Source organism: Carassius gibelio, chromosome A7, assembly GCF_023724105.1.
Source record: "Carassius gibelio isolate Cgi1373 ecotype wild population from Czech Republic chromosome A7, carGib1.2-hapl.c, whole genome shotgun sequence".
NCBI lineage: Eukaryota > Metazoa > Chordata > Actinopteri > Cypriniformes > Cyprinidae > Carassius > Carassius gibelio.
In genome coordinates this window covers 10,953,598-10,978,301 of record NC_068377.1, presented here as the reverse complement: position 1 = coordinate 10,978,301, position 24,704 = coordinate 10,953,598, and the positions used below count along the sequence as shown (strand labels likewise).

The 24,704-nt window shown below is 36.8% G+C and overlaps 1 protein-coding gene across 2 annotated transcripts in view; it reads left to right on the top strand.

Moving 5' to 3' along the window:
- Nucleotides 1-11,431: 11,431 nt before the first annotated feature.
- Nucleotides 11,432-24,704, top strand: part of mrc1a (mannose receptor, C type 1a) — a 179,961-nt gene continuing 166,688 nt past the window's right edge. For both annotated transcript variants that reach the window (XM_052603131.1, XM_052603130.1), the window contains exon 1: nucleotides 11,432-11,596. In XM_052603131.1, the coding sequence (XP_052459091.1) occupies nucleotides 11,524-11,596 (73 nt within the window). In that variant the 5' untranslated portion in view covers nucleotides 11,432-11,523. The remainder of the gene's footprint in view (nucleotides 11,597-24,704) is intronic.

Here is a 24,704-nt window from a genome sequence, read left to right as displayed (position 1 = left end):
TGTCACGCACTTCACTCAGAAAGTGACGTGCGCAGCTAGTTTAAGATTTAAATGTTAATTTGTCCCGTACTCTCTTTCATTAACAAACATCATCACCATTTGCTAAGTAAATTGTTTATTTTATTGTTCTTAAACTGATGGCATATATATATATATATATATATATATATATAATTATTTTAACATGCTTGATTAATTTTTTTGTATATTTCCCAAAGAATATGCTGTTCAAATGGTATCTTAATAATAATAATACATCTAGTGCAATAATATTAAAAGTTATCTTAAGACCAGCTGACCACGACGCTACAACGTCCCCAATGGGACTAACTAGCGACGTCTTTTGAGGACGTGCCCACGACGTTTCTGGGAAGTTAGCCAAGATTTAAAAAAATGGAACTTTACCACGACGTCCTCACAACGTTGCCATAAAGTAATGTCGCGCTGACCAAATGACGACTAACTGGCGACGTCCTCACAACGTTCTGTGTTTGCTGGGGAGTCTCATCCTTGGGACACAGACTCAGAAAACACTAGTTTATTAGTAAATAATTCAAATATATTTGTACTATTTCCCTCTGTCACATTCATGGTAATTTTGCGGTGCTTTGGGACATCTTTTGAACTCAGTTTGAACGCAGAACTGTTTATCTGCGCTGATAGATTATTTGATATGAATTTGGATCAGCATAGGCTACATTTGTGAACGCACCTTTACTGCAATGTCACGTGTCTTACAGGCTGCAATTTACAATCGCAACTTCATTGTGCTATTAATCCTTTCAAGCCGATTTTCACTAAATTGATCAGCTCCCGACAGCATTGGGTGTTTTATTAATGGTGAGTATAATTATTTAAAACAGTCGTCTATTACGATGTCTCTGTAACAAAAGCAGCATGAATACAAAAAATGAAACCATCAACAGAAATACTGAACACTTATTACCCTCCATGTTTAAAAATACAAGCGCAGCTGTTTAGAGGTTAATGATATCACATAATTTATTTGTATTTTGGAATAGATGTGTGAATGGTGCTTTTCCGGAAAAAAAGATGAAATGTCGTTGACTGTGTGAACAGCGCATTTTTGAATTTACCGGTAAAGTCGTTCCAGTAATTTTAGGAAATTTACTGGTATTACTGTGTGAAAGAGGCTAATGGCTGGATGTCTAAGTGGTGCCCACAGAATAACATAGGTTTCATAGACAATTGGACGAGCTTTTGGGGCAGACCTGACCTGTTGAAAAGAGATGGTCTTCATCCCTCCTGGGGTGGCGCCACTCTTCTCTCTAGAAATATGGCAAATAGTCTTAGTGTTTATACTTGACTAACTGGGGCCCAGGTAAGGAAGCAGACAGACTGGCTAAACCGACCGTCTGCTAGCTGCCTCACGTTACAGAGGTCAGCTAATTCTCAGCACATAGAGACTTTTTCACCTAGATATCACACTATAGAGACTGTGTCTGTTCCCCGAACTAGAAAATACAAAAAAAAAAACTTCCAAATCAAGTTGATTAACAATTTAATTGAGGTTCAACAAATAAAAAAACAGATGCAATATGGATAAACAAATGATAAAGCTTGGCTTATTGAATATCAGAACCCTTTCTACGAAAACACTTTTTGTAAATAATATGATCACTGATCATAATCTATCTGTGGTCTGTTTGACAGCAACCTGGCTAAAACCTGATGATTACATTATTTTTAAATGAGTCCACCCCCCAAGATAACTGTTATAAACATGAGCCGCGTCTAAAAGGCAAAGGGGGAGGTGTTGCTTCAATTTATAACAACGTTTTCAGGATTTATCAGAGGGCAGGCTTCAAGTATAACTTGTTTAAAGTAATGGTGCTTCATATAACATTATCCAGAGAAACAAATGTTAATGATAAATCCCCTGTTATGTTTGTACTGGCTACTGTATACAGGCCACCAGGGCACCATACAGACTTTATTACAGAGTTTGGTGATTTTACATCCGAGTTAGTTTTGGCTGCAGATAAAGTTTTAATAGTTGGTGATTTTAATATCCATGTTGATAATGAAAAAAGATACATTGGGATCAGCATTTATAAACATTCTGAACTCTATTGGGGTTAGACAACACGTTTCAGGACCTACTCATTGTCGAAATCATACTCTAGATTTAATACTGTCACATGGAATTGATGTTGATAATGTTGAAATTATGCAGCCAAGTGATGGTATCTCAGATCATTATTTAGTTTTGTGCAAACTTCATATAGCCAAAATTGTAAATTCTACTTCTTGTTGCAAGTATGGAGGAAAAATCACTTCTACCACAAAAGACTGCTTTTTAAGTTATCTTCCTGATTTATCCAAATTCCTTAAGATATCCAAAACCTCAGAACAACTTGATGATGTAACAGAAACTATGGACTCTCTCTTTTCTAGCACTTTAAATACAGTTGCTCCTCTATGCTTAAGGAAGGTTAAGGAAAACAGTTTGACACCATTGTATAATGAGCATACTCGCACCCTAAAGAGAGCAGCCCAAAAAATGGAACGCAGCTGAAGGAAAACAAAACTAGAGGTATTTCTTATTGCTTGGCGGGAAAGTAACCTATCCTACAGAAAAGCATTAAAAACTGCTAGATCCGATTACTTTTCTTCTCTTTTAGAACGAAATTAACGAAAAATAAAGCAAATAAATAAAATAAATAAAGTCAACAAGTGTTGACATTTCCCAACACCACAGCAATAATGACTTTATGAACTACTTTACTTCTAAAATCGATACTATTAGAGATAAAATTGCAACCATTCATCCGTCAGCTACAGTATCGCATCAGACAGTGCACTATAGACCCCCTGAGGAACAGTTCCACTCATTCTCTACTATAGGAGAGGAAGAATTGTATAAATTGTTAAATCATCTAAACCAACAACATGCATGTTAGACCCTATACCATCTAAGCTCCTAAAAGAGGTGCTTCCAGAAGTCATAGATCCTCTTTTGACTATTATTAATTCCTCATTATCATTAGGATATGTCCCCAAAACCTTCAAACTGGTTGTTATTAAGCCTCTAATCAAAAAAACACAACTTGACCCCAAAGAACTAGTTAATTATAGACTGTATAATTATAGATCTCGAATTTCCCTTTTCTGTCCAAGATACTAGAGAAGGTGGTATCCTCATAATTATATTCCTTCTTAGAGAAAAATGGTATATGTGAGGATTTCCTGTCAGGATTTAGACCATATCATAGTACTGAGACTGCTGTCCTTACAGTTACAAATGATCTTATCATCTGATCGTGGTTGTATTTCTCTATTAGTTTTATTGGATCTTAGTGCTGCGTCTGACACAATTGACCACAACATTCTTTTGCGTAGACTTGAACACTTTGTTGGCATTAATGGAAGTGCATTAGCATGGTTTGAATCGTACTTATATGACCGCCATCAGTTCGTAGCAGTGAATGAAGATGTATCATATCGATCACAAGTGCAGTATGGAGTACCTCAAGGCTCAGTACTAGTGCCACTACTCTTCACGCTTTATATGTTACCCTTGGGAGATATCATCAGGAAACATGGTGTTAGCTTTCACTGTTATGCTGATGATACTCAGCTCTATATTTCTTCACGGCCCGGTGAAACACACCAACTTGAAAAACGAATGGAATGGATAGTCGATATAAAAAACTGGATGACGAGTCATTTCTTACTGCTAGATTCTGAAAAAAAACAGAGGTGTTAATTATATGACCTAAAAACTCTGCTTGTAATAACCTAGAACACTGTCTAAGACTTGATGGTTGCTCTGTCAATTCTTCGTCATCAGTTAGGAACCTAGGTGTGCTATTTGATCGCAATCTTTCCTTAGAAAGCCACGTTTCTAGCATTTGTAAAACTGCATTTTTTCATCTCAAAAATATATCTAAATTATGGCCTATTCTCTCAAAGTCAAATGCAGAAATGTTAATGCATGCCTTTATGACGTCAAGGTTAGATTATTGTAATGCTTTATTGGGTGGTTGTTCTGCATGCTTGGTAAACAAACTACAGCTAGTCCAAAATATAGCAGCAAGAGTTCTTACTAGAACCAGGAAGTATGACCATATTAGCCCGGTCCTGTCAACCCTGCACTGGCTCCCTATCAAACATTGTATAGATTTTAAAATATTGCTTATTACTTATAAAGCCCTGAATGCTTTAGCACCTCAGTATTTGAATGAGCTCTTTTTACATTATAATCCTCTACATCCGCTACATTCTCAAAACTCAGGCAATTTGATAATACCTACAATATCAAAATCAACTGCGGGTGGCAGATCCTTTTCCTATTTGGCTCCTAAACTCTGGAATAACCTACCTAACATTGTTCGGGAGGCAGACACACTCTTGCAGTTTAAATCTAGATTAAAGACCCATCTCTTTAACCTGGCTTACACATAACATACTAATAAGCTTTTATTATCCAAATCCGTTAAAGGATTTTTAGGCTGCATTAATTAGGTAAATCGGAACCGGGAACACTTCACCACTTTACATAACACCCTATGTACTTGCTACATCATTAGAAGAATGGCATCTACGCTAATATTTGTCTGTTTATCTTTTATTCCGAGGTCACCGTAGCCACCAGATTCAGTGTGTATCCAGATCAGAGGGTCACTGCAGTCACCCGGATCTAGTACGTATCCAGACCAGATGGTGGATCAGCACCTAGAAAGGACCTCTACTGCCCTGAAAGACAGCGGAGACAAGGACAACTAGAGCCCCAGATACAGATCCCCTGTAAAGACCTTGTCTCAGAGGACCACCAGGACAAGACCACAGGAAACGGATGATTCTTCTGTACAATCTGACTTTGCTGCAGCCTGGAATTTAACAACTGGTTTCGTCTGGTCAGAGGAGAACTGAAAACGTCTTTGTCTGTGACTCAAATAATGGAGGTCTGTGGTCACCAGCTCAAAGAGTATGCACAGAGAATTCCAAATTAAGCAATTCCCCATCGTAAATACACATTGATGACCTAAGACATTAAACGAATGGTTTGTGTGTGAAAACAAACAGTATTTATATAGTTTTTATCTCTTGTACACAACCACGTTCCTGATCTGAGGGCGCTCGTGCTTCCTGGTGTGTGACGTGTGCGTGCATTCTGGCTTATTCTGCACTAAAAACGATATAAATACTGTTCGTTTTTTCACACAAACCGATCTTTTCGTGTGTAAGGTCATCAATATATATACTTATAATAATTAATAATAATCATTCATTACATTTATATAGCGCTTTTCTAGGCACTCAAAGTCACGCATAGTCAGGGGGTATCTCCTCATCCACCTCCAATGTGCAGCATCCACCTGTATGATGCGACGGCAGCCACATTGTGCCAGAACGCCCACTACACACCAGCTTACTGGTGGAGAGGAGACAGAGTGATGAAGCCAATCTGCAGATATGTGGATTATTAGGAGGCCAATGGGTGAATTTAGCCAGGATGCCGAGGTCACACCTCTACTCTTTTTGAAAGACATCCTGGGATTTTTACTGACCACAGAGAGTCAGGACCTCGGTTTAACGTCTCATCTGAAGGACGGAGTCCCCATCACTACACTGGGGCGCTAGGACCTACACAGACCACAGGGGCGAGCACCCCTGGCCTCACTAGCACCTCTTCCAGCAGCAACCTAGTTTTCTCAGGAGGTCTCCCATCCAGGTAATGACCAGGCTCAGACCTGCTTAGCTTCAGTGGGAAACCAGTCTTGGACTCCAGGGTGATATGGCTGCCGGCTAAATGATGGGGAATTGTGTATGCTCTGTGCATTCTCTTTGAGGTGGTGACCATAGACCTCCATTATTTGAGTCACAGACAAGAACGGTTTGACCTAAAAATATCAAAATGGGAACTACTGAGGAAACAAAGACACCTACAATTGGATGTCCTCGAGGTAAGCTAAAACATATCAAAATTTTATTTGAGAGGGAACGATCCCTTTAAAAATGGTTGTTTATGCTACTAAAAACACCTATTGAAGGATGTATGAATGTCATTGTCATGTCATTCCCCCATCAAAAAAAAAAAAAAAAATCGACATTAATCGTCATTGTGACAAAAATCTATGGACATTCAAATAAATGTAAGGACGTTCATACAAAGCATTGTACCGGTTCAAATGCGCTGCGCTTTGATGATTTTTGTTTAGAACAATGCAAATTGCTAATGTTCCTTCAAAAATCCAAGCGATTACAAATAAGGGTGTCTGTGTGTGTGCTCAACTAAGGTAAGAGTATGTATGTAAAAAGGTAATTTACCCAGTCGTAAAGTTCTGGAAATTGAAATGTCCTTGGATGTGCTTGGATTTTACTTGAAGGTGTAAGAACCCTGGTGTACCATTCTCTGAAAAAAAATGTTCTGACTTGAGACTGCGCCAATGTCACATGACCGTCACGTGTGGCATCAAAGTTCTGCGAGAGTGTTTCGAGAGCAGCCGGCTGACTCAGCTGCTGCAGTTTCTCCAGATTGACTGCAGGAGCACCGATGATAACACAGCTGGTCTCGATTGGCCAGATCCACCACACGAAAATGATAACGTGTTCGGGGTTTATTCAACATTTGCAGTTCCAATAATGGCCACAAATATGTGTTTTTAGAATGGTAAAAGCCTTTTTAATGTAGTTTCACTGTTGTATTGAGTCTCGTTTATTATACAAAACAGATCAAAGCATATATACCCCACTGTATTAGCATTTAAACAGTATATGATCATGTTGAACTTTTATTCTTGAAAATATGGCGCCGTATTAAGCAGTAAAAAAGTGTCTGTTGCTCATGAAAACGTTCTGAAACATATGCTTATTTGACAATTCTGCATTTCATTTACTTCATCTGTGATAAGTATGCACCTTGGGTCTGAGAGTAATGCAATTTAAATTTTCTGTATGTATGTACTGTACATGTGGAAGAATTGACAATAAAGTAGACTTGTCTTGACTTAACTTAATTTTAACTGCTGGTTTCGTCTGGCAAGAGGAGAACTGGCCAACCGACTGAGCCTGGTTTAACCCAAGGTTTTTTTCTCCATTCTGTCACTGATGGAGTTTTGGTTCCTTGCAGTTGTCGCCTCTGGCTTGCTTAGTTGGTGACACTTAATTTACAGCGTTTTTGTTGACTTGATTGCAAATGATTGCACAGATACAATTTAAACTGAACTGAGCTGGATGATGACATTTTTCAATTCAATGATGAACTGCCATTAACTGTCATTTTGCATTATTGACACAGTGTTTTCCTAATTAATGTTGTTCAGTTGCTTTGACACAATCTGTTTGGTTTAAAGCACTATATAAATGTCTTGACTCGACACGATAAGGATCATTTAACAGATTTTAAATATAGAAATGCAATAGTGTATTATATGTATGCTAGGTTAAAAAGATGGTCTTTAATCTAAATTTAAACTGACAGCTAATGACAGTGTCGAGCGTTTAAACCTTTGTATTATAATTATTATTTAACCTCCAAAAATATTCATAGTTTAATAAAAACCCTGAAAATGTGCCTCTCTCAAATGTCACATTTTAGTTTTTTTTTTTTTTTTTTGTCTTTCATTTCCTTTTTTTCTGTTTTGTGCAGCTTCAGGGATTGGTCTTCATAGGACTTAATTCTTTCTTACTGTCCGCAGGAAACAGGATTTCCCTGAGACCAAATTTCAGACCTCTAAAGCTTATACATCCCATTTCCTTTTTGCTGAGCTTCATTTTCTCTAGAAATGCCATTGTGTTTCCATCCTACCAAATCAGCATTTCCACAGTTTAGAAAAAACATAAAAAGCATCCATTTTCACTGTGTGTGTTTTCTTCTTTGGGCAGCTTTTCAACATCAATTGTTGAATACATTTTCAATATCAATTCCCAGAGCTGACTGGAAGGGAAGGCACAGCTCTCAAATCAGTAACACACCTGTCTTACGCTTGGCATCATTACTTGTGTGCATGCCAGGTTTGTCCTTACCAGTCCAAAAAAGATACAAAGCAAACACAAGCAACGTGTGTGACCACTCATTTAAGACTTTAGAGACTGACTCTTTAATTTGTGAAATCTGTGAATTAACTTAACTCTTAAGAATGAAGTGCTTAATCTACTCGTTATTCTGGTCACATAGACAAATCATTCACAGACTGATTTCTATCATTTTTCTTCTTTCTTTTGAATAGTCTAATCAATTTGCACTTCTAAATTGTACAGGCTTAAACTCTAGTTGTTGAACTAAGTCAAATCAAGTCAAGATCAGTTTACAAGTGAGATGCTCCACACAGTTTTTGCGAAGGATTAGGATAAAGATATATACTCACTATGCCTCTGCATCATGTAGTTGCTGGCCTGTATATTCAGTCCTTATCCATCTGTCAAATGTGTGTGTGTACTTAGAGATTGACTGGTAGGGCACATATGAGTTTATTGAAAACAGGCATAAAAAATGTATACTTGTGTAACAAATGTAATTTGCCACCCCTGGGATACCTTCTTGCCACCCCTGTTGCCACCCCATTTATAAATCAGATAATATGTTTTAAGTATATTTTATGTTCTTAGCCTACACGTTGAAGGCCAAGGAGACCTGCACCAAACTCCTCTCAAACAGAAATTGCTGATTTAGAATCCCCTCCCCCCGCAGTCACAATGGTTTCACCCATCACCAGCATGACAGGGACCCCCACAACATTTAACCAATCAGTGGCAGCAGGGCAGCCTGGGCAGGCTGCACAGTGCATCTGTCTGCAGTATGCAGTGTCTCAGAGAAGAGAGGATGACAAGCAGTTAGCAGTTTAGAGATAAGAGGTAGCAGAAGATAAGAGGTAGAGTTTAGTGGTAAGTTTGACACCAAATTGAAAAATTCCATAAGCAGACAGTTATCCCTCCAACATCCACATTGTTACGTTATTTACATCCACAATACTTTGTTGTCTCATCAAATTGTCTATGATTATCAGGTCAGATAAGGGTCTAACGTTAGTCTAGCTTGGGTTTTTAAACTACTGCTGTCACAAAATTGGCATGTTTCCACTTTTCCAGCATCTATGACTAACCAATTTTGAAAAATGGTTGACATTCCAAATTAAACTGAGATATCTAAGCGGTGTCATAACTTCACTGAGTCTTTATTGAATCAAAGGGAAATGTTTTGACAAGTCATGGTTATCATTGCAACAATCCTGCATTATAATCTTGTTTCAATCCAGACAACCTAAATCTATTGATGGCTTATGCTGTACGACTAAATCTGTCCATATTTCCTGAAAACTCATTAGAAGACATAATTTGAGCGGGTCTTTTTTATCTCCTGTGGAGCATACCCCCAAACCACACAACATTTGCTTTTTCACACAGAAAGGGTCCACAATTCACAGATTAAGACCCACACCATCCAAAACCTCATGCCACCCCTTTGCCACCCCAGGGTTAAACTAAAATTTTACTTTCTTAACAGCAGCTATGTCAAGGCCACGGGCAAAACAGAGAAACAAATAGACACAATTAGAATAGCTGCTGTTTCAACGAAGTAAAATTAATTAGAATAAGAATGTGCGTTTGATCAGATATAACTGCAGTACAAAATTATGAGATGCATTATTCGAATGCTTGGCGAAAGAGATGTGTTTTTAATCTAGATTTAAACAGAGAGAGTGTCTGAACCCCAAACATTATCAGGAAGGCTATTCCAGAGTTTGTAAGTCAAGCTCTACCTCCTTAGTGGAATTTGCTATCCTAGGAACTACCCAAAGTCCAACGTTTTGTGACGTTTTGTGCAGCGTGATGGATTGCTTGTTAGTTACGCAGGAGCTAAACCATTTAGGGCCTTATATGGAAGTAATAATACTTTTTAACTGATACAGAACTTATAGGTATCCAGTAAAGAGCCTGTAAAACTGGGATAATATGATCATATTTTCTTGACCTGGTAAGGACTCTAGCCGCTGCATTTTTATGAGGTCATGAATGCATGAACTAGCTTTTCTGCATCAGAAACAGCATATTTCAGCTATGAAATATGCCAAGCAAATTTCATAGCTTGGTAATGTTTCTAAAGCCCCTTTTCACATTGCATGTCAGACCTGGCAAATAGCCGGAATATTGCCGGGTCGCATTCTGTGTGAAAGCAAACACGTTCCGGGATTGATTCCGGGACTGATCCCGGGTCAGGGACCTAGTTACATTGCCGGGTTCAGTCCCAGAATGAGCTCTGTCTGAACAAAAGCCAGAACTAATGCTGTGTCGTAGTGATGACACACATTATCGCGTGACTCTTTTACCAGGTGTTTTGAAGGAAGATCAACATTTGAGATGAAAAAATATGTGCAAACTTTAACGAAGCAGAGATCAACTAGTTCCATACTTTCCGCCTAACGTTTTCGACTCGTACATTACATGTCACACCGATGTCACGTGTCATTACGGGACCTTTACAGGTTGTGTGAAAACACACACATATTCCGGGTAATCACTGGCAGTGTGAAAGTTGCCGGGACACATTACCCATGTATTTGCCGGAATTGCAGTGTGTAATGGGTTTAAGATGAAAAAATGCTGTTATTGTAACATGGGAAATATGTTTTTCAAAAGACACATTGCTGTCTAATATAACACCCAGATTTTTGATTGTAGAGGAAGTAACAGTACATGTGTCTAGTTGCAAACTGTAATCTACAAGATTCTGTGTACTTTTTTGTCCAATAATTAATGTCTCTGTCTTATCAGAATTTAATATGAGAAAATTATTGTTCATCCAATCTTTTACATTTTTAACACACTCTGTTAGCTTAGATAATTTAGAAGTTTCATCTTGTCTTGTTGAGATATATAGTCGAGTATCATCAGCATAACAGTGGAAACTAATCCCGTATTTTCTAATAATATTACCAAGGGGCAACATGTATATTGAAAATAGAAAAGGACCTAGGACAGAACTGGTGATAAATGAGATGACTCCCCATTTAAATAAACAAAATGGTAGCGATCAGACAGGAAGGATCTAAACCATCTTAGAGCCTGTCCTTGAACACCTGTATAGATTTTGTAATCTATCTATGAATATGTCATGATCTATGGTGTCGAACGCAGCATTAAGATCAAGTAAAACTAGTAATGAGATGCAGCCTTGATCTGACACAAGAAGCAATTAATTTTGTAACAAGTGCAGTTTCTGTGTTATGGTGGGGCCTGAAACCTGACTGAAATTCTTCATGCAGATATTTTCTTTGCAGGAAGGAGCTCAACTGAGCAGATACGACTTTTTCTAAAAAAAATTCTAAAATTTTTGACATAAATGGAAGATTTGAAATGGGCCTATAATTAAAGTTGATGCTGTTCATAACTTATTATCATGTGTTTCCTGTGTCTGACCATCACTTGGCGACCATTCCTCCCCCACCACCCAACCACATGACAGGATACATAAGATTAGGAGAAAGGTGTATATAAGCTTCAAGCACTTCAAACACAGACTGGATTTTCTATGCTTGGAATGCAAGTTCAAGGACAGACATGAAGAAATATGACATTCCTTTGTTTTTGTTGCTCTCTTTATATGGTGCTTTACAGCCTTCAGTTCAAACAGGTATGCCACTGATTTTCCATGTTTATTAATTGCAATTGCAACTGCCAAGTTACATTAACATACTAATTATTTTGTTGTGTCCTTGTTCAGTAACTTCTCATGCTATTCAGATTAATTTATGCTAATCACTATTTTATCTAATATAAAACTCTGTTGTTGGTAAAATTATAAAATATGTTCAAGATATATACAAATTTTTAATGTGAGCAAAAATTTTAGCTACTCTGTTTTAGATGAAAACAGCATTGTTCAAAGCTACAAGCCCAAAGGATTTAGCAGAGTTCTCATTTATGTTTAATCTCACAGTGTTTTATTACCTTTAATAAAATGTATCCCTGATGTTATTGCAAAAATTCTCTGGAATAAATAAAATATTAAATAAATTTGACAACTAGACATAAAGTAAGGATATAGAGCAGATGTCGGCAACTGTTTGGTCATGAGGTGCCTTTTTTCTGGTTAATCACTGTGCCACTGTGTTATAATAAATAAATAAATGCTTTATTTATACACAACAATTTTTAAAGTTCAGGTAAAATTTACAGTTCATAGTGGAAACCTGATGATCCATGTTACCCCGACATAACATGATTAATTACTTGATTACTTATATCATACTGCATGATAAATAAAATGCATAAAGAATGTAAAACAAAGAAATTGTTTTTAAAATTGTAATAAGTATGTGTGTTTACAAAAAATATTTTTTTTATTTTTTTTTGAGAGTGTAAAAATGCAGAAAGTTTTCTGTGAGGGCTAGGTTTAGGTGTAGGGCAATAGAAAATACAGTGTGTACAGTATAAAAACCCTTATGCCTATGGGGAGTCCGTACAAGGATAGTGAACCAGACTGTGTGTGTGTGTGAATGTTGTAGTTTGCAGATCTAGAAATCAAATCTATCTATCTATCTATGTTTATTTCTTTATTTTCTGAAAGCTAAGATATAAAAATGTAGAAAAAACTGTAGGCTTGCATGCACTCGTTTGCACAGTGTGAATGAAGCAAAACATCATGCAACACTTACCCCTGAACATAATGTGCCAAATCCTGTTGAAAAATCATGTTGATTTATTTAATTAGCATGGGCTGTGATAAAAAAAGGGAGAGCTATACTAATACTAAGAGTATATTTGGTTCGAATAGATAATATTATAGTATAGGCGATAAATATGTGGCTATGTTACATCTCTCCTTTGAAGCTCTTGTGTTTTTTTTTCCTTTTCCATCTCTCCTGTCCTTGTTGATTACTCACTAAAAACTCCAACAGATCATGTTTTCATTCTATTTCATTCATGCTAAGTCTTATATTGACCTAACAAAGTGTGTCTAACAATGATGTCTAAGGAGTTTTTTTTGTCGTTTTTTTTTTTTTTTTTTAAATGAGGTTTCCTATTAATGGCATATTGTTCATTCAGAATGATTTACGAAGGTGGAAAATGCATGACAATAAGAGGCAGATTTATTGTATGAACCAGTCACAGCCATTAGAAAGTAATATCCAATCATATCACGGTGGATGTATTGCCTCCTTTAATGTGACTTTCCCTCATTCATTCTTAATTAACCCCACCAAACTCACCGCAGGCTTTAGGGGGTATGCCATCCCAATGGGCTCAGGGGTGGTAACAGAGAAGAATAAAGCTTATTTATTCAGCTTTCGGAAGATGTATAAATCTCAATTTAAAGAAAAAATTACACTTAAAACTGGTTTTCTGGACCAGGGTCACATATCATACAAACATGATATGCTCAGCCCTACCTTTGCCCACTCTCTTGTATCCAAGATGCAGCATTCTGCTTGGAAGACCTTCTTTGAATCAACATATTTAAAAATACTCTGCAGGCTGGCTGCCATATGAGCTATGTTTTACTCTAACACACACACACACACACACACACACACACACACAATTTGTAATACATTTCTAAAACTGAATCATAACATAAACGCTCTCAAGTTCCCTGATTTTTTTTTAACTAATCGACATATTGAATCCTCTTTACCATCTTCATTAAAAATGGAATTGGAGAAACTGCACTGCCTGGCACTTGCCCTCATCTTGTGTGTGTCCAAGGAATAATTCAAGCTTCTCCCCTGGTGTTGTCTGCATCTGACAAGTCTAAGCACTGCTGCTTCAACAGCGTGCAAAGCTTGTGGGAGGGTCAGGTCGGACATTGCTTGCCTGAGTTACAGCAATTTCCTGTTTCACGGTTAAACATTAAATTATGTCATGTCACCAGGGACACAGCCCTTGACGAAAACTCAACATCTTCACAATTTAACGTCACAAAGGTCTTATGATGACCGTCACCAAATTTGAAGATAATCCGACTAAAACTGTAGGAGGAGTTTGTCAAAGTATGAAAACTGCACAAAATTCATACAGGAAATTCAAAATAACTTACTTGCTGTTAGGTTTTGGATTTTGTCCCAAGATACTTTTTTTGTAGGTAATGGAGTGTTACACTTATGTACCGATTTTCTTGCATGTACGTGAAACATAGCTCAAGGCGCACTCTGTTGAAATTTAACAGGAGCATGTTTAGGTCCTCAAAAATGCAATTAATTTCTGAGAAGAACAAGACCAAGAACAAGAAGAAATATAGCTGCAAGCAACAATGGCGGGCTCAAGTCATCAGTGCAAATGGCATTTACAGTAACCCTCTGGCAATCAAGTTTTAAGGGATACGGCAGTTAAAGGGTTAATCCGACCCATCTAGACTTTGAAATCACATACACAGAACAATATATATTACTTTAATAACACTTTATTTTAATATATATATAAAAATGTATAAGGTGTGCATCTTAGCTGACACCTAAATGAACACATTACAATTGTTTTATGACTGCAAGTCTTTCTCCTCAAATGCTATTGAGCTTCAAATTTGCGTTTGAGCCCATGTGAAAAAGTAGCATAACTTACATATGACTTACAGTTTGTTTTAATAATTATCAAACATTCAGTTTAATTGTGCAGACTCTCGAAAGTCCAATGTCAAGCCGACTTTATGCCTGTTTTTGTTTTGTTTTTTACTTTCTTGAGTTTTCTTTTCTCTGTGCCGGATTGCTGATGTCTTTTACACGGGCATATATGTCCATCCATCAATTACGAACATTCAGCCGCAAACATGAGGTGTGAGCTGTCGCGAGCGCGGATGGGAGAATGGCGCATGTTTTTTTGAGCAACTGGGATGGTGCCCCCTCTGGGAGTTGGTGCCCTACGAAGACTGCATACTCTGCATATAGGGAGCAGCGGTACTATCTGGAAGATATATTCCTCAAACCGTCGTACAAGAGGAGGTGATGCTAGTCCTTCAAGAATCACTCAAAACCTCTGTTCATAAAGCCTATATATAAAGTCTTAATATATAGTATTCCACAATATGTCGTGCTATTCTAATTAAGTCATTATTTGGGATCTTTTACGTCTCTCAGAACCTGACACATTGTAATTCTGAGACTCCAGGAAAGTTGCAGTTCTGGAAAATGGTGGCACTGTAGTATAAATGCTCCCTGACAGTGTCACACCTAATTCTTTACTTTAATTCTTAATTCATTTGCAGTTTACGTGTTTCTGTTCTTCTCCACCTGTTTTTTTTTTTCTGACCCTTCTGACCCAGTAAGCATTTTGCTGTCCAGTGGTCATGTCTTTGCAATTAATGTAGTGATCTAATTTTGAATATTTCTCATGAGGATCTAATATTTTAAAATTTTGTTTTTTTGTTTTTTCAGTCTGAGTGAAATGTCTTTTTTTTTTTTTTTTGCTCATTTTTTTTTCTCTTCCAGTCTTCATGGTCAACTACGTATATATCGCACTCGTTGCCTTCTCTAGTGCAGCTCAACCAATTCACATCCCATTCGTCAATATTTGTGATATCACATATCCCGGAAAATTCTAGTTGTATTCCAAACAATTTGTTCGTTGTAGTTTTTAAAAAGTGATTTTTGTTAAATAAAATATCTCCTTTTGAATTGGACTTTCAGCTTTGTAACTTTGCAGAACTTTTTATGCTGAAACAGCAACATTACAGACTAACTAAAGTTGGAAAAGTGAAAAAGCATAATAGCACTTCTTTAATAGGCATTATTAAGCAGATTACAAATACAGCTATAAATATTTTGTTATTGAGCATATCTATAAAGTTCAATCATTATATTTTCATATTTTAAAGATCAATTTATCATTTATAAATTATTGCATTATTTACACACCAGTTATTAAGAAGTTGTCAGTGGTTTATGAGATCATTAAGAAAGTGAAATTAAATGATTAATGAACTATTTTAGTGTAAATATATAAATCTTATTATTTAGACACATGATAATATTTGGTTAGTTTATTAATAACCGCTTTATTAACATATATTCAGGCTGTAATTCATGATAAAGTCAGATTTTTAGAAAACATTTAGTAATTGCCAGCTATCTATTTTTGTGAGCTCATCTAAAGTGAGGACTATTTACACATTTAAAGCATTCACAAAAGAGATTTGAAGAATCATTGGTCTTCCAAACTGAAAAGTTAAACACAACACAGAGGGATAAAGAACACAGAAATATTTTTCAAGATGCAAAAAATTTAACTGTACAGCTGTACACTTGATTAAAAAATTTAATATAAACATATACAATTAATATAAACTTATGCAATTATATATATATATATATATATATATATATATATATATATATATGTGTGTGTGTGTGTGTGTGTGTGTGTGTGTGTGTGTGTGTGCGCGTGCGTGGGGTGCCTTTCCCAAACCCATAGCTGCTAATCTGTTAGGAACTCACTTGGTTGGCAATGGGAAAGTGCATCGCAACGAACAACTATGGTTTTGGGAAACGCACCCCAGGTTCTCTAATTAAACATAGCCACAGCACCACCCAGTGGACAAAACCTTTACCCATATTTTATTGCATCTTGAAATACATACATATATGTTTATTTTTATTTATTGATTTTTTTTTTTTTTTTTTAGGAAGATTACAGCCTTTAATCTTCTCAAAATAAAAATGTGCATATAAACCATGAACAATTTAATTATAACTGTATTTATAAAATGCTTACTAATGACTATTAATTTGGGGAGAAGGCTATATAAAGCATGAACTGACTATTTACTAATGCTTAGCTAATGAGTGCAGCTATCATGAAGTGTTACCAATGCATTTACTAATCGTAACAAATGAGACATTATTTTAAAGTGTTACCAAATCCTTAAATAATTTAAAAGTGTTTTGTTATGATTTTATTGACCTATAAGCATTTGTGAAAGTTCTGCTTGCATCACAGTGTAATCTTCATCTGTGAGCTGATGTAAAGATTGTGCGATTATGTAAATTCAGATAAATGTCATGTCACAGGGTGCCAGAGGTCAAATGAGTGTGAAATTATTATTTGCAGCACAAATAAGTACTTTTAGAATTTTCTTTAATTCCTGAAACTGTTAGAAATGGATAAGGCCTAAGAGATTTCTTAAGCTGTAACGAAAACAGCACGATTAGCAACAACAACAACAACAAAAAAGTAAATAACAATTTAAAATGCAGTTTTTTTCTGTTGATTAAAGAGATGTTTAAGTCTCTCTCTCTCTCTCTCTGTCTGTCTGCCACTCAGCTCATGCCCATCCCCCACTCTCTCTCTCTCTCTCTCTCTCACACACACACACACACACACACACAGTCAGCACTCACACAGAGTGACAGAGTGAGATCAGATGTCTGACAGTTTTTAATTTTCTTTTAATCATACAGTGTTGTAAAGTAATGAAACTATGCATATTTCCTCAGAATCACTTGTTCTCTAAATGAAAAATGGTTTTGAAATGTTTGGAAGATGCAAATAAAAAATACGAGACAATTAATGATTCCCTTTTTTACTGTCATTTCAAAAAATCACCACGACTAAACCGTTCAAGCTATCAAAAATCCATTCACAATTTAAGTTCCTATTTTTTTTTTACATCGTGTAGACAAAATTTGGTGTGTATAGTGTAACTCTCCTCTGAGCAGTATGCATTCAAATCAAGATACCCGACTTCCTGTTGGTCGTAGCTGATGACTGTGAATTAGAAAGTTGTCCATCTTGATAAGATCAATTTATGTACCGAGTTTGGTGTCTGTAGCTAAAACTAACCCCCCCACTTTTGACAAAAGGTGGCGCTATAGAGTGCCTGCTCCACGCCTATTTATGTGCTGTTGCCAGTTTCTAGTTATCATTAATACTGATATGTGTTTCGACTTTCATGAAATTCAAATCATGTGGTCTGTCTCAAAATTACCTGAAAAATATTCCAGTTTGACATGTTGCCATGGCAACAATATTTTAGATATCAATATACCCACAACAGTTTTACATCGGCTGTGTTTTGTCATTATTCTGATGAAGTTTGAAGCAAATCGAATACAAATAATATGATGAATTCAAAGCATTTTGAAATTGACACACTTCCTGCTGCCAGTTGGTGGCGCTATAACTTTCACTCCTTATATTCACAACTATGCGACTGACATCATAACTTGAACAAACTGTGCCACGCCTGGGTGCCAGCATCTGCGTGCTCCTAAAGGCCACAGATTCCAAGGTGTGTGCAAATTTTCAAGAGTTTTTGAGCATGTTTAAGGTCTCAAAAGACCCCACAACTTTGAGGAAATATATGAATACTAAACCCTAAATAGCCAACTTCCTGTTGGGCGGAGCCTATGACATGCAGTACGAAAGTTGTTTGGTTTGATGAGATCTACATGGGTACCGAGTTTCATGTGTCTACGTGCAAGTATGTATGATATATGGCCCTATGTATTCCAGGGGGCACTGTAGAGCCCCTGTGCCACGCCCGTGTATCAGTCTCTGCCCGGCCCTATTGGCCACAGGTTCCAAGCAGTGTGCCAATTTTCAAGAGTTTTCGAGCATGTTAAGACCCCCAAAACCCCCGAAACGTTAGAAAAATTTAAATAAAATAAAAAAATATAGCTGCAAGCAGCGATGGCGGGCTCAAGCCATCAGTGCAACACCACCCCGGTGGCATCAGGTAAACTGTGCCCAGCGGGCACATGCATTCACAATAGCCCTCTGGCAGTCAGGTTTTAAGGGAAACGGCAGTTAAAGGGTTAATCCGAATCATCTAGACTTTGAAATAACATTCACAGAACAATATATATAACTTTAGTAACACATTTTTCAGTCTGAGTTAAACCTCTTTTTTTGGCTCATTTTATCAGTAAAGGAAAAAATGCCTAATAATTATTCACACCTGAATATAAGGAGTTTTGTTTCTCTCTTCCAGCCTTCATGGTTAAATACATATATATCACACTTGTTGCCTTCTCTAGTGCAGCTCAACCAAAGTCTCATCCCATTCGTCCATATTTGTGATTTAACAATTCCCGGACAATATTTGTTGTAGTCCAAACAATTTGTTCATTATAGTTTTTAAAAAGTGTTTTTTTTGTTAAATAAAAACTTTTTTATGCTGAAACAACAACATTACAGTATAACTAAAGTTAAAAAAGTGAAAAAAATTAATAGCACTCCTTTAATAGGCATTATTAAGCAGTTCATAAATACAGCTATAAATGTTTTGTTCTTGAGCTATAAAGTTCAATCATTGTATTTTCATACTTTAAGTATAATTACATTATTTTCAAACCATTTATTAAGGAGTTGTCAGGGATTCATGAGATCATTAAGAAAGTGAAATTAAATGATAAGTGAACTATTTTAGTGTAAATATATAAATCTTTTTATTTAGACACATGATAATAGTTGGTCAGTGTGTTAATAACTGCTTTATTAACATATTCCTGCTGTAATTCATGTTAAAGTCAGGTTTTTATAAAACATTTAATAGTTTCCAACTATCTATTTTTGTGAACTCATCTAAAGTGAGGACTGTTTATATATTTAAAGCATTCACAAAGGAGACTTAAAGGAATTTATCTACCAAACAAGTTAAACACAACACAGAGGGATACAGAGCACAGAAATGGGTGAAGAAGTGTGTGTGTGTGTGTGTGTGTGTGTGTGTGTGTACCGGCTTTCCAATGCCATTGGTAATAGGAGTAAGCAAGTTTAAAACATGTACAAAGTCCATGCAGATGGATGTAGATGCATAACAAATGTATTTCTTAATTACTTGAGCTCCATTTAAGCATGATCTCAAACTTATTGTGACCTCTCCTTAATCACATTTACACACAAACCCATACATTATGGCAGTGCCGATCCTGACCTCCCTGGGGCCCTAAGCAAAATTCTGCTAAGGGGCCCTCTAACTGACCCGTGACGCCGTGAGCTATGTAAACCATTTGCCATTGCCACACAGTCACACCTGACACTTCAGTGATCCCAATACAATCCTCCCTCCTTTAAACAAAACAGTCGACAATATAGAACAGAATGAGGTTCAAACAAACAATATTTATTGAATAGAGTATTTCCTATAGAATATTAAGATAACAAGTGAATATTATTAAGTAAGTGAATATTAACGTAAACATAAATAAGAAGAAAATAATAAATTATAACTCTGAGCTTTGGCTTTTGGGATTAACTTAGGTTCTATCTACAGCCTGGGCATTTTCGGCATCAGTATGGGCAACACCAGTCTATTTGGACTGTCTAGAAGAAACTGAGAAGAATATCACATAGTTAGTTAAACAGTCATTTACACAATCTTACATGTTACTCGTTACATGTTACAAATGCGTAAACATTTGAATGTTTGAATTAAAATCCTACCATCAAAATATTCCTTTTCTGCACTTTCTTGAGGCAAAATCATCAATGATGTCATCATAGGACAAGTGTTTCCCCACATCATGATTTATGCTCATGATGGCCAATCCACTCAAACGTTCCTGTGACATTGAAGACCTCAGGTAGCTTTTGATGAGCTTTAATTTTGAAAAGCTCCTCTCTGACGATGCTACTGTTACAGGCAGGGTGACTGCAATTCTTAGGGCTATCCAAAGATTAGGATAGAGTTCCTCCAGGTTTTTCTCACAAAGAAATGAAAGCAACTCAAATGCAGTCATCTTATCTGATGGCAGATCAGGTAAATTCTGAATCTCGTGTGCCAGATCCATTCCACTGATGTCATAGTCATCTCTGAAGGTTAGAGTATTTTGAACTTCCATGTAGTGAGCCTTTAAAGATTCACTAGACATCTGTGAGGCAGTGCTGAAGTTTAGCAACACTCCATATTTGGATTTCACCTGGTTGAGTGTTTCAAATCTCTCATCCATGGATGTCACAGCAGAGTCGACCACAATGTTAAAGAAGTTGACTTCAAGGTTTTTCAGTGCATCAGTCATTGGTTCATCAGGAGCCTCATAGCTGAAATGCCTCTTGCTGTTTCTCAGTCTCTTCTCTTTCTCTTTCTCTCTGACTGAGGCTGCCTGTACTTCACCTGGGTCTGTCACTGTGTTCCTACTTTCTGAAGACGTCTGTACTGTATTTGCTGAAGCTGGCTGTATTGGGTTTGTGCTAGAACTGGCTGAGACTGCCTGTACTTCACCTGGGTCTGTGTTAGTACTTGTTGAAGACTGCTGTGCTGTATTTGCTGAAGCTGGCTGTTCTGGGTCTGTGCTAGTACTGGCTGAGGCTGGATGTGTATCAACTGAGTCTGTGCTTGTACTGGCTGATGGTCCAGCATCTCCTCTACTGACAAACTTAAGCATAGCACCTGCAAATTATAGATAATTCGTTTTATAAACTGCATCAGACCAATTCAAACTGGCTCCAAATTTTCTTTTATACATTTTCAAATATAAAATACTATTTATACTATGGCTTGGCTCTTGTAATATTTAACTAGTGAACTAGTTATGCAGATATCAATAATCCCTGTGAGTGATGACATCATTGATATCAAGAATGAACTTTTGTACAAGTTAACATGTAATTCCTGATATCAAAAATAGACATTGGTAGATAAAAATGTAACTAAGTATTACTATTAGCTATTAGTATTAATATTATTAGTATTAGCTATTATTGACTAACTATTAGTAAAAATAATCAAGAATTCACATTGCAAATAGTAAAAAAAATGTAATGCTTGATATCAAAAATGCATAAACTGTGAATGAATAAAAGCTAAAATGGCTTGCCATAGCATGTTAAAGTTTTTTTTTATTTTTTTTATTTTTTTTGTAATATATATGGTGAAGCAATTCTTGATTTATGGTTATTATTAACTGAGGGATGTGCATCCACACACATTGACCAGTATGTCCAGCTAATCAACATTTTAAATTCAATATAGCCTATAAATCAAGTCAATCACTGTCAAATTATCAATACATTGCTTTCCATTTTGCATAATTAGTGCAGTGCAGTTATAGGCCTATATAGTTTTTAACTACACTTTGACTGAGACTAGATAATCAGTGTCTTGTTTTAAAAGTATGTAGGCTATGTATAATGTGCACTTTTGATGAGGAGTGCCATCATTCACGCCCATATATTGTACAGTCTGTCTGGTCTCCACATATATTTCTGCTTGAAAAATGCGCATTTCGTTTTGTGCATGCGCATATGAACGCATGATAACACACGCGACGCGGTTATCTTTTCCGAGCTGCAGTAAACAAACACCGTTGCACTTTGTCGTTTAGCAAAAACAAACGTAATAAATAATTGTATTTTACTCTCACTTTTGTCAGGCACAAAGTGATGCAAGAGATGCACTGCCTGCCTGCCCAGCTAGGGTAGCAAGACCGAAAAACACAACAGAAATGCACATAAACTTTACTTTGCTGACCTCAAACTTAGAGAGGAGAGAAGACAAGTTTACCTGATTGTTGTTCCCGCAGTTCACTTTCATAGGTTTTTTTTTTTTTTTCCTCTTTTCGTGACCAGAAGGATAGTTTCGCTTCATTTTGTCATGGATGTTGTAAACATTAATTGACGGTGACATGACGCGCTATGACACGAGGAGGAGGCGGGGCCTTGAGTAATTTGCGGGGCCCTACGCAGCTTGCGTAGTGAGCGTATAGGGCTGATCGGCTCTGCATTATGGACTGCATACAACTAGAATCCTCCTTGCGAGATACTCTGCCGTGCACTCAAAAACTGTGCTTTCCAAATACCAACATAAACACTTGTTGCTCAGGTTCTCAAATTAAACATAGCCACAGCAAAACCTTTACCATCCCCAAAATGCCTCCTTCTATACACACACACACACACACACACACACATATATATTTATTAGTGCTGTCAAAATTAGCGCGTTAACGCATTCGATTAATTTGAAATATTTAACGCGTTAAAAAAAAAATAACGCAATTAACGCGGTTGCAGTTTTTTTTATTTCCAGTTGTGGCCTATGTGTGTTCAACGTGCAAAGAAATATGGATGAGACCAAGGAAGGACTTTTAGACGGAAAGTTTCAGTATAAAACTCTGGATTACTCTTCAGTCTGCCACAAGAAACATTACTCTTCATTTAGTCTGCCACAAGAAACAGCAACATTAAAATCATGAACTCAAATGTCATTGTTTAAAAAAACAAAACAAAACAATGACTGTAACAGTGCGTAAATCAGTCCTTTCTGTAACGCTAACGTTAATAAGCTTAAGCGAAAATAACGAAATAAGTGTGTAGCGGAGTATTTTTTGTACACAGTGCCGCGAACTGTCAATCACTCCTGTGCGCGTGCATCACTGTCCTCCTCGCAGCTGCAGCAACTTGCGCTCTCTCTCTTCATCAAGCTTTAAAACGAAAAGGCGACAAAAATATCATATTGTCTTTGTGCATAGGCTTTAGATTAATTAGATAAATGAATATCTAAATTTGTGCCTTGCCGTCTACGGTATTTTTTTAGAACTTAGAAAAAAGATGCTGCAGCCAATGAGCAGCCAGCGGGGGCTGCAGGACGACTCAACCTCCGCAGACAGTTTTTAATGTTTATCAGACAATAAATACTCAAGATTTTGCTTTAGTATAACTCACAACGAGTTTCACACACCTTCTCCGGCCACGTTGAGTTGTTGACACTTAACAGTGGGAAAAGCGACACATGCGCTATTCACTTGTATAACTTAAGGGTGAATGGGTAATGTAGTTTCTGCTCTGGGTGGGATGAATTAGGAAGCTTGCATTGTGAAGGGCGCTCTGAAAATCGGCAGTGCAGGTAAAAGATTAAAACCTCTATTAAAACAGATGTCCAAATGAGCGTACCGGTACGCTACAAGCACGTTCTGGGCGCACGGAGAGGTGGCGGTATGCTCAAGAGCTATATTTGGAAGTGGCGGTACTGAGTACTGGTGCGTACCGGCCCACTTAAAGCACTGGCAATGACTATACTTTGGAATTTTTTTGCAGTCCACTTAGAATTCAACATGGAAATCATTTTTGTTTTTTATTGGCATTGATTGTTTTGAAATTCAAATGGTACTTACATGCCTGTGTTTTTATTTCTGTAATAAATATGGCTTTCAAGCCAACAGTTAATTTGGAGGATATTGATGGTTTATTGCAGGTATGTTGTTTACATGAGAAAATCTGTGTTACAAGTTAAACAAAAATTCCAATAAACAATCATATTTTGAATTTAAATAGTTTCTTTGTCTTGAGTTTACATTAATTATTTACATTTTACATTTACATATCCAAAAAGTTTCAGTCTTTTAATTGCGATTAATCGCGATTAATCGCGATTAATTTTAAAAAATTGTGCGATTAATTAGTTAATTTTTTTTAATCGATTGACAGCACTAATATTTATATATATATATATATATATATATATTAGGGGTGTAACGATTCATTCGTTTTCTCGATGCATCGATTACAAACCCTGTCGATTCATATGCATCGATCTTGAAACATGATTTTTGAATCGTGAATCGCCGATCTTGGACAGTAATCGATTCAAAATGCTAAGAATCCAATGAATCGCGATTTCTATAGCGATTCAATGCTTTCAAAATGTATACACATTAAATTACTACATGCACGAATTAATGGAGACCTTAAAGAGTGTTCCTGAATCGTGCCTCTTATCTGTCCTTCACGCGCTCCACTGTTTACCGCCTGACTGTCACAGGATTGCGCTCGCGCTCCGTTCGTCTCTGATGCAGCTGACGTGTGATCTA